The sequence below is a fragment of the Falco peregrinus genome, chromosome 7 (assembly GCF_023634155.1).
Source record: "Falco peregrinus isolate bFalPer1 chromosome 7, bFalPer1.pri, whole genome shotgun sequence".
NCBI classification, from domain to species: Eukaryota; Metazoa; Chordata; class Aves; order Falconiformes; family Falconidae; genus Falco; species Falco peregrinus.
The window spans coordinates 27,052,212-27,067,377 of NC_073727.1; the positions used below are offsets into that span (position 1 = coordinate 27,052,212).

Consider the following 15,166-nt stretch of genomic DNA (forward strand, 5'->3'; position numbering starts at 1 on the left):
GTCAGAATTTTACTCTTTCACAAACCAACAGAAAACAGCAGGTGGATCTTTGGGCTTAAACAGAATTTTGATTCCTGGCCTTTCAAGTTTTTATGATGCAAAGACGCAGGACATCAAGAGATGACTCACGTTAATACTGCCAAATGCAATGAGATTTCTTCCTCAAAACACCTAAAGCAGTTGTCAAATGTTACTGCCAACACAATCCATTCTAAGATTTCATCCTGCCATTAATTTTAATTAAAAGTCTGGTTTTTACATCCCCCAACCACCATACCACAACACCACTTTAATTTTATAGATCATACCAGCAAACCTTTGCAAATCAATTGTTAAGTACAGGATTATATAAAAGCCCTCAAAGATAAGGACGCTGGCAATCCTTGTCATTCATGTAACTCATTGAGCACAATACGTCTAGAAGAGGAGGTAGAAAGCATGGGTAGGTGCCTTCAGAAACAATGTCCATAGCTGGTACAAGACACAAGATACAGTCCTGCTAGACATTTGACTTCCTGTACATCTACATAAGCCACTTCCCACATACCAATTAATCCCCCTTCACTCAGCAAGTGGAATTTGGAGTCTGTTCTGAACCAGACTCCCAATCAGCTGCACAGCACGGACACACAGCTTTAAACATACTAAGATTCATGCAGAGTTAGTCATGCCGGAGGTGAAGCAGCCTGTGCAGACATAGCTGTTTGCTGTCATGTAGGCAGCATAGCAGCTGAGCACCTTTCCTGCAGGCAAGACGTACATATTAAACCCTGTGTTTTAAGAAAAACAGGGGTTTTTCTTTCTTACCCGCACCAACTCAAGTGAAGACAAGCATCACACTGCCTGTAAGCCAAACAATAAGTACACCCCATTGTCTTATACGGTATGTTAGAAGTTGTTTTACTGTTTCTTTTTCTTCAAAGAAAATGTCAATGCAGATATAAGTGACTACATTTGATTTCAATTTTGTATTTCAACTCTCAAGTAAACAACTGGAAGGTCCACTCTCTGAAGTCACATACATGACTTCTGACAATGACTGCTTAGGTCCAACGGCACAGAAAAGTGACAGAATCACGTGTCTCCTTTTTTTGAAAAGAAAGAAAATAATGCAGAGGTGTAATGAGAAGTTCTTGAAGCTTCATAGCAAACATTACTAAAGGTATAGAAAGGGAAAAAAACCCCAACATTACTAAGTTTAACAAGGAAATACACAGAAGATAGGCAAGTCACACTCCCTTTGCAGACTGTAGCGAAGTGTCTTCTCTTACCAAGACAAATTAGAAACACTTCTATTATGCAAACTAATATTAAAGTTTATGGTTTGGGAAGCCAGGGATTTCCTACTGTGCTCCTAATAGCTGGACAACTAAACTACTTCACTGTTTACTTTATGATGCCACATTCATGATATGGCATAGCCTAAACATTTTCTTAAAAGAAAATAAGCCTTAATGAGTTAACCACACGTATGCACAGAAAGCTTACTACCTGCCAGACAACCTCGGGCTCTACATTTTTTAATAATGAAATAGCTACTCATGCCATTACATAAATATTATTACATAATATCTCCTTTGTATGCAAAATTAGACCTACAACAAAATAGGTCCTACTATTTCAATATTGTATCTATTAATCCCACTCATTCACTTAATAATGTGGAGCTGTAAATGCTTCAGATCGTAACAGCTTTAGTATCTCACATTGCTCTGTGCCTAAATAGAGGACAGATAATTATAAATAAATAAATAAAAACAACAAAGACAACCACACACACCCCAAAAAAATATGCTCTGCTACAGTAACTGGGTGAAGGGAAAGATATCACTACTGTGCTTTTTTATTACGTGGGTTTTGTCTTGCCTAACATTTAATGTATACACCAATACCTCATTTTCAACACATAAGTCAACAAAATGTGCAGAAATACCTCAATTCCCAAGGTCAGCATTACACAACATTAAGTATATAGGGACATCAAGCAACGATGCTTACCAAGTATAACATCTCCAAGAAAAGGGTGGGTTTTTTTCCCCAACTTAATATTTCACGTATAGGTAAACGACAATAAATATGAAATTCATTTTCCTAAATATTACATTTGTAAGCAACTTGTTCTAATGATCAGAAACATACTTGAGATGTGGGAAGCCTGTAACCATGAGTCCATAGAGAACTGGCAATAAAGAAGTGGGATGTGACATTAGGAAGTCTCTGGGGGCAACATGTGGCCAGCGGTTAGGACGTTCCCTTCTGCACTGCAGCACCAATGCCTACCGTTTCACGCGATTTGTGTCACGCTAGTGTAGACCAACATAAACCCCCACTTCGCAAGTACTGCTGAAGTCTCACTTGTGACTACGCTCCAAGGTCTCCCCTTGCACGCCCCCCCCCCGCCCCGCAGAAATGCGCCTCCCGCCGAGCCGCCCTCTCCCCCCGCACCCTCCCGCCGCTGCCTTGCCCTGCCCTGCACGGGGGAGGGGGGCGCGGGCGGCTGCCCCCGGTGTTTGCACAGCTGCGGCCGCTCGCTCGGGGCAGCCCCCGCGCCGCGCACAAAGCCCCGGCGGCCGCGGGCCCTCCGCGCCCCGGCCCGCACCTGCGGCCCGGCCCGGCTCCTCGCCGCCGCCGCGGGGCGGGCGGGGTGCGCGGCGCGACACGACACCTCCGCCCGCGGCGGCTGCTGGGCTCCCCCGCGGGGACAACCGGGGCAGGTACCCTCCCCGCCGGCCGCCGCCGCCCCGCGGCGCCGCCTGGGCCCGGCGCGCTCCCTCGCAGCCGCCGCTGGCAGGTGAGACGCGCCGCAGCGGCGGGTGCGGAGGGGGGGGCGCGACCCAGCCACAAAGAGCAGGAGCTGCCGCTGCCTCCGCCGCCGGGGGGCCGGCGGCGGGCCCGGCGCCAGCAGGACCCGCGCCGCAGCGGGGCCGTCCCCGCCCGGCCGGGCTGGCGGGGGGCGGCGGCGGCGGCGGCCGGGGCCCCTTACCTGCAGGGGTGGCGCCGAAGACTCTGACGACGGGCACCCGCCTGGTCGGGGCCTCTCGGAAGTGGGACTGGCAGGGGTCCAGGCCGGGCAGCGGGCTGCCCATGTAGTAGTCGGCAGTCACGATCCGCACTGAGAACATGTTGTTGGCCGCCGCCGAGGCACGCACTGAGGGAGCGAGCGAGCGCGGAGCCCGCACGGCTCCCCCCGCCGCAGCGAGCGAGCGAGCGCAGCCCCCCCGCCTGCCTCTCCTCGCCCGCCCGCCCCGCCGGCGCGCGCACAGCCTCGCACACAGGCGCGCGCCCTCGCACGCGCCTTCTCTGTCTGTCGCTGCTCGCTCGCTCCCCCCCGCCGCCCGCTGCTGCTGCTGCTGCTGCTGCTCCTCCGGGCGCGTGCGCGGCGGGGCGCGCTCGACCGGGACGCCCCGTGGGCTCTAGAGCCCGGCCGGCCGCGGGCGCCTCACGTGCAGCACGGGCCCGGCCCCCCGCAGCACCACGGACACCTCGGCGGCGGCGGCGGCGCCCCGACTCCGGACTGCAGCTGTTGTTGCCATGATGATGATGTCACGGACGCAACCATTGGGGGAACGGGGAGGTGGACGTGCCGTGTGTTGGGGGGGGAGGGCGCAACGAGCGGGGGAGGTGTCACTCCCCAACACGCCCCCCCCCGCCGCGGCTTTGCGGGGGGGCTCGGCAGACAGGGCGCGAGTGTGTGCGGGAGCGGGGGGAATCTTCCCAATGCTTCCCCTCCTCCCCGGGTGGCGGAGGCGGCGGGGCGGGGGGGGGGGGGGGGCTCTCGGTGATTCGGCGATCGGCCGCGTGGGCTGGGGCCAGGCTGCGGAATCCCGAGCCGCCGATGGGACGGATCGGGGCGGGGAGGGAGGGCTGTTGGGACACGATGGGGTTAAGCTGGGTCGGCCGCCATTTTGGATGCCGAGCCGCCTCGCTGCGGGAAGGTGAGTCTCCGCACGCTGCGGTGGCTAACAAAAAACTTTAAAAATGGGGGCGACGGGGAAGGAGACGGGGAAACCTCCTGCCGTCGTTCCCCCCGGGGCCGCGGGGGAAGGGTGGGGGTGGGCGCAGCGGCGCCGCTCAGGTGGTGCGTCTGCTGAAGCCTGCGCCCCCTCCGGTTGTAACGGCCCCTGCGCGCGGCTTGCGGGGGGCGAGGCCTGCAGAAGGGCGGTGGCGGTTGGTGCCGTTGCCGAGCGCGCGGGTGGCGGCAGGGCGGGGCCGGGCCGGGCGCGCTGCGGCGGAGCGGCGGGGGCTGGGCCGCGTCCTGTTGGCAGCCTCCCCGCCGCCCCTCCGGGCGGCTCGGCCCCGCGTCAGCGGCCTCCCGCCCCCCCCCTCCTCGCAGCGCGCTCCGCCATCGCGCTCCTCCCCCCTCCCTCTGCCCGCAGCCGCCGGCCGCCGCGTCTCTTTCTTCCCCCGCCCGCCCTCTCTCTCCGCGCTTGCCCGTTACCTTCCTGCGACCCGGGCACAAAGGTCGGGCTGGGCGCTGCCCGCCCGGTTACCTGCGGGGGCGAGGGAGCGGCCTCCGGTGGTACCGCTGCAGTGAGGCCGCGGGCTGCGGCCCTTTGACTGGGGAGGGTCGCCCCGAGGCTGGGGTCAGGCTCCCTGCTTGAACCCCGGCGCAACCGGGCCAGGCAGCCCTTTGGAGGCCTGCGTTAATGGGGAGGAAGCAAGCCCTGAGGGCTAGGTGTCTCCCTGCCTCCCCCCGTCGTTAATTCGGGTGAAATGTACAAGGGTTTAGGCTTCTCTTAGTTGGTCCTTGGTCCTTTAGGAGAGCTTATTTTGCATTTTGCAGCTCTCTCGTGCAGGCTTTCATTAAAAATGACAACAGAAAACCTTGAGTTGGGATTTCTGTTGCAGTCTCTTTGTCTCGGAGCTGAAGGATTTGAGGAAAAAAACCCACACCAAATATTGAAAGAGTTGGCGGTGTGAAACATCAGCCTATAAAAAGGCCAAATATTCTTACATAAACTTAGAATGGTATTGTTACATATGCAAGACTGGATGATATAAGACAAATGTACAAATCTATAAAATCTGACAGAAGTCCAATATGTAAAACATATGTTTCACATTTTGCTTACATATGTTTTGGTTTTAGATTTGAACAAAAGACAGGTCAGGCAGTTGCTACCCTTCATTTTTTCATTGTAATGAACAGGAAACTTGCCTGTCTACTCAAGGGTAACTGGTTTCCTACTCTTTCTTTGTAAGCTGTTTATTTTCACTAGCTCACATCTGTTTTCCTCCTTAAACTCATTTTTATGCAAACAAAAAAAAACCCAAAATCTACCTAGTCATCAAGAAATCTTGCATCACAGAAGTAAGCAGTTGAAATAGGGTTCAAACCCAAACTATTTTCATTGTATCTAAAGAATGACCGAGCTACAACTTTAATTTTTTGACAGTTATTTACATTTGCAAGGCCAATATTTGGAAAACCTTTGGAACTGCAAGAATACTCTTATGAATACTTATATTTCACAAAGGCTAATAAATCACTAGGAGGTTAGTGATAAATCATGTTAACAAATAGCATCTCTAACTCTTTGTTATTTCAATACTTTTTGTACTGTTGCTTAACTAATACGTTTCCCTCATTTTCCCTGGAACTGTGGCAGGTACACTACTCTGTTCTTGTGTTACTCCATTCTGTGCTCTGTTTTTCTGTTGACACGATCATCTTAACTTCCTAAGCAGTTCCTACCACTGTTTGTTTCACCGATGGCTTAATGTCTTTGGACACTGGCAGATGTGCTCTGGTGTCCATCCTGCATGAGTTTAAGATTCGGTGACATCAGGAGTCCATTGTTGTGCTAAGGAATACAAATCCACTACTATATTCTGTTGTCATATACATACACAATAGAACATGATGTGTATCTGCACCTCAGCTGGGTTGGTATGTCATCAAAGACATTTAAGCTACTGGAGGATTCTGGCTTCTAAGTATGTGGTGCTTGAGTTGTAGGCACAAATTCCTATCTGGTAGTCCTGCTGAAGGGAAAGCAATTACCCACAATAAGAATAGTGTAGATTGCTGGATCTAGGCTGGATTTGGTGTAAATAGCTTGATCTAAGTGGTAGTCTTATAGCCGTGCAGACACTTACATGGAACTCACATGATTTTTGAGCTCAATCTTTTCAGTTTCCCTTCGTTTCTTAAAGCGCACTTCTGCTTTCGTATTCTTCTTGCAGTAAAGTTGGTATGTTACGCTGCAGGGTCACACCAAGGTAAGAATATATTTTAAAAAGAGGTTTGAGTCAGCACTGTCACGGGAGGTCCTGCACCCACCTCCTCATGTCAGTGCAAGCATTTGAATAGCTGCATAACAAACTGGATTTGGGAAGTGATCCAACTAAAAAATATGGGTTAGTTTTAACCTAGATCAGGTCTCAGATCTGCCTCGTTATGTAGGTGTGTGAAAGCCTGTGCTTGCACAGTGGAGGAGGCAGTGCAAGGGGCTGAGTTTGAGCAGCAGGAAGAAAAAGAGAACACTTCTTCCAGCAGTCTTGGCTTGTGGTACCTTAAGTTGATCACTAGTTTAAGTTGATGAAGTCTAAAAGTCAGTTTCAGCCTTACTGTAAGTGACAGACACAAAGCCTGTTTATGGATTTCATACATTTCAGCTTGTGTGTCAGAGTTTGTCTTTAGCACTTGTTTTATTTGTTGTTCATGCACACATATATATGCAGCTACAATATATAGATTTTCTTGTAGTTTGTCCTGTGTTACCTGAAAATGCTGCCATCCTAGGATGTCAATAATTGCAAAAGGAAATAGCATGACTAGAGAGCACTACCATGCATTTTCCCTGGTATCTCCAAACTATGTATGTACTCCCTCTGAGGTTTCATCCAGTTTTCTGCTATAAACCAAGTCACCCCCTTTTTCTGTTCCTCCAGTTGCTAAGCAGCAGCTGTTTTCCCCATTAGCCAGCTATGTATTTGCATGAAAATAATCAAGCTTGAATATATAAACAGCTTCTAATCATGTACAGTTAAACAGCTCTACAATAAAAATTGGAGTGTTAATAGTAGTAGTTACCACTGTAACTGATGGCTGTCTTAAAAGTTAGAATTTCTCTACAGAGTAAAATCCATATAGTTTTGCCCTTTTTTTTTTTTTTTTTTTTTAACAAGACACATCAGGTTTTTTTTTCTCTTAATCCTTACTATCTACCTACTTTAAAAAAATGGTCACAAAGTGTATCTGTAGTGCACAAAAAAATCATAAATGCAAATACGAGCAGACAGAATCATCTAGCAACTAAACATGATGGGAGCCAGGGAAGAGCCACATTTTTGCAAATACCTAATAGGAGCAGAATGCAACAGAATTTGATGATAAAAGTTTAGATTGTAACACAAAGGTAAAATTTTGAACAGTACAGCTTAACTTCAAAACTGACTTACCTATCCATGTTTGAGTTCCTGTTGATTTCCAGGATGTTCAGTATTTCTGAGGTCTGTGGTCTGAAATGTTGGGAATGCTCTCTGTCTGGTGATGCCCTGGATTTATCCAAACTGTATTTCAGAATAAGGGCTGAGTGTTGCCCACATATTCTCAGGTGTTGATTTTTCAGGTGACAGGAACATGTTTTCTGCAGGGAGAAAACTTGGGTACATGGATCAGGAGTAGTATGTGGTCCCCCCAGTTGGTATCCTGACCTAGACAGTCAGACTGTATATATAACATTGGAAGTTTACTTCCCAGTGTGCCTCACAGACTTAAGTGAATGAAAAAAAAGGTCTAAATCTTCAGACTAAAATATTTGGAGCTATGCTGTGTAATTTTGGACTGCCAAACCTGTACATACTTTGCCACATCTAAGAATCCATAGTCTCATGTTAGGCTCTCAGCCTCCGTAAACACTCAGTGCAAGAAGTAATCCCTTTAGCCTGCAAAAGTGAGTACACTGAATGAGAAGCTGTCTAGAGGTGCTGAGAAAGTATAAACTGAGTATTTTTCCTGCCCAAAGGAGTAAGGCTGCAGTATTCTCTCAAGATTCTCAGTCTGGATTTCTCTCCTAGAGTCAGGTACTTAAGCAAATACAACCTTTATCTTGTTTGGGAGATAAAAGAACAGGGAAAGATAGCTCTTTCTTGCAAATTAAACAGATCTGGCATTTGAAAACAGATCTGCATTTCACACAAGTGCCTTAACAGTAGGTTAATGGATGAACTAATGCACCTATGCAAGACATTAGGAAACAGTAATTTCTGGTGGTCTTTTATGTTTTAAGAATGCTTATTAGACTGGACATTATAGGCAAGATGCACAGGCTGTTGCCTCGTATGAGAGTCCTGACAAGCCTTGCTTATACTCCTAAGCATAACTTATACTAACTACAGGTAATTAGGCTCACATATGCCAGAATTTGAGGCAATGTCGTGCATGCCCATCCTACCCGTTGAAAGTTAGGTACTGTCTGGATGTTATCAGATAAAACTCTAAGGAGAGCATGTGAACAGCAAGGAATTGAGCAACTTGTGAATACCAAACTGGCTTAAAGTGCCACTTAGGCTGCTGAATTTGTTTGTGGAGGTAACTGTGCTTTGGAAATAATGCTTAAGATCCTAATCAATTAGAAATTTTAATTGCTTTTTAAAAATTCTCAATAAATAGATACAGGCTAGGCAACAGGTTCTGAAGCATAATGCAGTCAGATTCTGTCAGAACCAGGGCGGTCACACGTTTAGTCAGCGGCCTCACATCAACAATGTCTTGTCAATAGAAACCTGATAGGAATACTAACCTAGATCTCAATTAAGAAAATATTAGAAGTATCAAACCAGTCTTTTAGAAAAGGCTTTTAATAAACCTATCAGGGCAAGAATGGTGCCATGTAATTGGAAAAGTAAGAAGTGTGTTTGAAGGAGAGCCCAAGGGAGTGCTATGGGTAACTGTTGCAGTATATGAGACATAGGAAACAAAATATAAGGTAGGATAAGCAAAGGCATGTGAGTAAAAAAAAAAAAAAAACAAACCAAAAAAACCCTTCGGTGTAGTAAAGGTAGATTTTGTTGGGGTAACTAGGTATTCTGATAAAATAATTTATTCGACAAAGGAAGTAGATTTAATTTGCACTTCATAAAATGGTTCGGTATAGTGCTATATGAGAAATTAAGTAGGATGCATAATGTAAAGAATTGCTAATGGGAGGTGGAAGTGGATTGTGTTGAAAGAAGGACTATTAAACTAGAAGTTGGCTACAGATACAGTCCACCCATTTCATGTATTTAGCATAGTCCTGTTTAGCATATAAATAAAAGTTGTTGGTAACCTTAAGTTTGAAGGAGAACAGGCCTATCATACAGGAAGAATATGTGGTTTGGATTGGAATAATAGAACTGTCAGAACATCTTGCATATGAAGGACAAGATTTTGCACTTTAACATTGCTACAAATCTTCTGCTCTGAACTATAAGGTCAGGAATTACAGAAGTAAAAATCTGGGAGTCAGAGCAGTATGAATCTACCCCCATGATGGGTCCTGAAAAATAAGTACAATCCTAAACTGCATGAAGTGAGTCATTTCGATCAAAGCAAGTGACAGATAGATCAGTATTGTTGTGATTATGTAAGATCTTGGTCATACTTGATTTGGACTATTTTTTATGTTGTCAAGGGGGATGAATTTAAATTAGAAGAGGTACCAGTGGGGTTCTGAAAATGAGCATAATGTGGAAAGTCTGTTTTATCAAGAAGAAAAAAATCATTTGGCTTCATCTAGAAAATGAAAGATGCAATATAAGTGACCTTTGTGAGTATATCTGTAACTTTGGAGTAAGCAAGAAGAAAAAATACTTAAGTCAAAGAACAGTGATATAAATATATAAAATGGAAGTTAACTTGCCATGAAGGAAGGTTTCTAAACAATGGAAGAATTAATTTTCTCAGTGAAAGTAGCAGGGCAGAGCATTTTAGCAAGTTTTAATATGGAGGTGGATGATATTATGAAAAGGGTTATATCATGTTATTGCACATGACTGCACCTGATCAAAATTCTAGAAGAATTGCATGTAGTTTCCTCAACATTCCAATACTTGGTTCTGCTAATCAATGCAGACAATTTAGCCATCAGGATAAATGAGTTTTCATTATCATTGTACAAAACACATTGTATACTGTGATATGATGTAGCTTTCTGTTTCAGAAAACAATTACCTTGACTGTAGCACAAAGTGCAACACTTACAACACATACTTTGGCCTTATGTATACATTCATATCTGTAAATGAGTTGTATATACAAATTCACATACATAGTGTTCATATGAAAATGCAAAGCTGCCTTTGACCATTTTTGTTCCCTGGGTTGTACATTTCAAACAGAAGTTTTGATTGCAAGTTATTCAATTTTTTGTTTGTTTTGAAAGTAACAATTTTTTCCCCAATGTTTCTAGGTCTTGGCATTGCCTCATATCAGAAAAACCTACCACTACCAATGAATGTGTGTACAGGAAAATGCATAAGTATTCAAGAAAATGAGATAAATTAAAATGTAAAAATTAGTAAAGAATTACATGTGCAAAAATGTAGAACTGTACCACTTTTAAAAAAAATTGAGAAGGTGTATTTAATTGAGAAGCAGCATATGCATAATTTAAGAAAATGGTCAGTAAACATTTGATTTTAATTGTAAAGATGCAATTACTGATCTGTTCTGTGGTGACGGAATTCTACATGTCAGGAAGGGATTGAGGTTCTTTCCCATGCTTGGAGAATGACCTACTGTCAAGAGCAAAATATTTATATGATTGCATAAGGAATTAAGTTTAGTATAACAAGAACACACACGTTGGAAAACAGTTAACAGTATAATTGTAAGTAAAGTTTAGTGACTGGATGTGTGACAGTGGGAATTTTGTAGATGAAATTTAAGAAGAGCTGATTAAGTCAGATAATTGAGGAATAGGGCTAAAGCTGTTTCTGTCAGTGGCATTGCTGAATCAGCATAATTTTAAAACTGCTGTCTCGTGCTTGGGTCTAATGACTATAGAAGTTGGATATGGACTTAAAAAAATTGTGTGTAATGATATATAACGTTTGAACATCAGTACTGTTTGTGGGAATTGAAATGTTCAACAGAATTACTGGCAAGTAGGGGAGTATAAAGGAAAAAATGGTTGAGCGTTTGAATAGCTTTTGTTGGAAAAATATAAGTAATTGGTTTATTTTTACAACAGAGCTACCAGCTGAGGCTGCATGTGGTTGATACTTCCATCGTCTTCCCAGGAGAAAGCATGTGTGGCGGTGTGGGGTTTATTAACTCAAGTGTATTTAATTTATATTTACACATACCTGCATGTGCACATATCCCTACCAAACTCTGAAATTTCTGTTCCATACAGTACAGCATAGGTAAATGGTTGTAAGAATTGTTTTTAAACAGGCAAGTGAAACATAATTTTTCATATTCCAATTCTGATAAATTACTGAAGCATTTAGTTGAAACTCTCCATTGAGAAATATGTCTGGTGTGAAGAGAGCCCAAATGGTTCAAATAATAAGTAATTAAAAAGATGTCATAATGGAAAATTTTCAAGTACTGTAACTGCCAAAAGCCCGATCAGTCTCCTATAACTTATGTAGCCAAATATACATGAGTATGTGCTCATTAGATTTCAGTTTTTGTTGTTTTAAATTGTGGAATGTGTTTCTGTGAATGTATCACAGAAGTGAGGCTGGAGGGTAAGAAGTGAAACCCGTTCAATTTTAGATGCTGTATTTTTTTCTGCCATGTAGTCTGACTTACAGGAGGCATTCCTCATTCATGCATCAGATGAAGTGAAAGAAGACTCAGTCAAATATGTAGATCACAAACAGCCATCTGTTATCCAAAAGGAGAGAGGAGTGTCACCCTAAGAGTAAAGTTAAAATGTTTTAAGATTAGATTAGAGATGGCAGAGCTCCATTAATTGCTTTGTCCGTCTCTGCCAGTACTGGTCCCAGTAATATATAAATGTATAAATTATGCTGCAATTTCAAATGCCTGCTGGTTTTTTTTAGTAGTACAATTACCTGTAGTTTAGAACTCAGTATATGGCTTCCTATATTGTCTAAATCGTTCCGTTCCTAATTAAGTATTTACATATAACCTTTTATCACCTCAAGTAATTATTTTTCCTTCTTGGGGTTTGTTCCTTTGAAATAATTTTCCAGAACAAAATGAATGTTAAGAAAAAAGCATTTTGAGCTTCTTACTTGCTTAGCTTGAGCAAGTAAGGTAACACTTGTTTAGGTTTGTAACATTTCCTTCTGAGTCTTTCAATTCCCAAAGAATTTCTGTTATTTTTATGTGAATTCCATCCAGTTTGCAGAGATCTTTCTCGTAATATGCCTAGAACTCATTGGTGAATTCCAGGCACAGTTGTAAAGAGCGTGGATGAAGAATTTGCAGTTTATGTCGAGACAGAGATTTTTACTTTGTTTCAGGCATCTGTATGACCTCCATGTGTAGGGCAGAATTAATTACATGAGGGTATTAACTTTTGGCCACCAAGAGGCTTGAAGGACTTTGTTGGCTGGCCACAAGTAAAATGTTCTGCAGTCTGCCCTACAGCTGTATGTGGAGAAACATACCTTCCTGCTTCAGGATACAGTGCTTCCAAGTGTGCAAGTCAAATCTAAATTAGTCTCTTTGTTTGGTACTCTGCTACAAATCTATTTGTAGTTTCTGCTTGCTTAGATCCTTTACAAATATTATGCCTTTTGGGTATTTCCATCCTATTGAATATATTCCAGAATCTGTTCCAGGATATTTCTCTCAGTCTTTTCCACAGCAGTAGCTTGCTGCTTCTTGTACTCAATTTCATTTTACTGTTTTCTGACTGCATTTTAACCGCACAAAGTTACTTTGAGGTATCTCAGTGTCCTCGAAGTTGTCCACATTGTGGCATCTCAGGGATTAATGAAGATGTAAAATAAAACAAGGGCTCACAACAGTTCCTGTGGCATTGCCCATACAGATAGATTGTTACCCTCGGATTCTTTTGTTTGCTGTCAGTTTTCAGAGTTTTATTTTGAGCCCTAAAATATTCAGTTTTCCTTAAGTGCCAGACTTTTTGCACAGTCCTTGTGTCTTTGTACCTCTCTGGCTCAGCATTGTAATCTATCCAACACATTCAGAGTGATTTTTGAGGTTTCATGAGAGTACCAAATGCATTCCTAAAATCAAGTTATGTAATATCTAAAGATTTCCTTTGGACTGTGTATTTTGTTCTGGCTTTTGGGCAAGGTATTGTTTGTTTTATTGTAAGCTAAGTATTGCCTAGTATTCTGTTGTCCTTTAAAGCTAACATTTTCAGGCTTGCTTGGCCTGAAATTAAGTTTAGAGTAGTTTAGAATTTCAAAGGTAGTGTCCTTAGCTAAAAACCTAATTTTATGGCTGCTGAAACCAAGTTTCAAAAATATTCACTTCCTGCTAGCGGTGTTCTTTGCTCAGTACTCATGTTGAAGGAATGATACTATGTTACTATATATTGACATTTTATCATCATCATCATCATCTACAATTCTAGTACTATCTGCTAAAAGATGAAATTACTGAAAATGCAGGCCCCATCAGCACACAGATCTACCTTAACAATTCTGGAGTCTTGCAAATAAAATTAGTTTTCATACTAGTATATTGATCATTTTATATCTCAAAGCATGAGTTAGGTACAGTTGGAGATACAAACTTGGGAAGAAAGCGAATTTATAGAGTAGATCTGCTAATCTAATGGGATATGTTAATTGAAGTTAGGAAAGATTGAAAGGAAAGGCATTGTGATTCTGTTTCCAGATTCTTGGGAGGAAAATTGTGTGTGTGGCTTACAGATTCCTAGTCAAGTACAGAAATCTGATACATTCTTTGTGGAAGCTGTGCAGTTAAGTGACTGAGAGTGGATTCTGTTCTAATATGGTGTGTGTTTCCTGCTGTCTCTTGAGTAATCTTCGCAGCTGCTTTAGTTAGAAAATCAGTGATACTTGTTTTCATCCAAAAGCAGGAACTCAATGACTTGGCTAATAAGATTAAACAACACGGCCCCCAGAATCTGTAAAGTATTAAGTACTATGTGGTGGACCAGTCTCCCCACCCACTGCACCTCCACCTTCCTTTTCCTGTGCTACTTTTTAAGCCATTTTGTGAGGCTGTATTTTGCTTAGCTGTTTATCTGAGGACAAGACTTAAGCTTTTGACCTATTTCATTTTTTTTCCTGTAATAATTAAGCTGTGTGTTCACATTAGGACAATGCTTGTTCAAAGAAAATGATTGTGACTGAAAGTACTAGTATGCAGGGGGAAATAGGCAATTATTATTCTGTAAAAACAACTTTGAAAGAGTCTCAGGTTGTTTAGAGAGGGAAGAGAGCCTTCCAAGAAGGGTTCACATTTTCACACTCGGCTTTAAACACATTTTTTATTTTTAAAAGGAAACAAGAGAATCAGTCAGTAAATCAGATGTAGTTGTGAGCTTGTCTGCAAAACTATATCATTCTGAAATAAGGCATTAGGACTGGACACTTGAAACAAGAATTGACAGTGCCAAGACATCTTATGCTTTGAGAAAAATGGGTATATCTTGCATTAAACAATACCTTTCCTACATCCCCTGATTGTTTTTCTTCATTGTTGTGTAAAGCTAGCTGTTACGGTGGCTATTCTGGATAGATCCTCAGATACACATTGAAAATCACGCTGTATTTTTGTACTGTAGTGAATAAGCTTTTAAAATCACTGTCGGAGTTTTTTTTCCAATAATTATTTGTTTGAAAAGGAAATTGAATTTCCTATCAAAAAGTGTCTGCCTTTTCTTAGTTGTTGCAGAAAAAAATACGTATTTAAAGACCACATGTTCTAGCTGCAATTGTGTAATGTGTTTTGTGATAGATTTCACTACAGTAAGCTGAGTTTCTCTCTATTGCTCCAGTGCAAGATTACTAGTCAGGTCCCCAATTTCTTCTTTTCCTGACTGGCACAGAATTGCTTTTTGCCTGGAGTACTTTAGAAATTGCTTATTTTAAACAAGAGAAATCAACATCATCCGTGTTTTTCAAGCTTATTCAGAGTAGCTTTATCTTTTATCATACTTTGAAAGTATTAGCATTTTAAATATTAAATAGTTCTGTTTAGAAGTAAATTTCACTCAGATAAAGAGTAAATACAGCAGTAGTTGCCAAAAGGGAT

General features: G+C 42.9%; 1 protein-coding gene and 1 long non-coding RNA gene across 2 annotated transcripts in view; one reads left to right on the plus strand and one right to left on the minus strand.

The window, feature by feature from the left end:
- REV3L (REV3 like, DNA directed polymerase zeta catalytic subunit) overlaps positions 1-3,247 on the minus strand; it is a 124,739-nt gene extending 121,492 nt beyond the window's left edge. Inside the window, exon 1 of the mRNA XM_055810198.1 lies at positions 2,984-3,247. Coding sequence (XP_055666173.1) covers positions 2,984-3,122 — 139 coding nt within the window. The 5' untranslated portion in view covers positions 3,123-3,247. The remainder of the gene's footprint in view (positions 1-2,983) is intronic.
- Positions 3,248-3,691: 444 nt separating this feature from the next.
- LOC129784876 (uncharacterized) overlaps positions 3,692-15,166 on the plus strand; it is a 33,909-nt gene continuing 22,434 nt past the window's right edge. The window contains exon 1 of the long non-coding RNA XR_008748068.1: positions 3,692-3,935. This is a non-coding gene — a long non-coding RNA (uncharacterized LOC129784876). The remainder of the gene's footprint in view (positions 3,936-15,166) is intronic.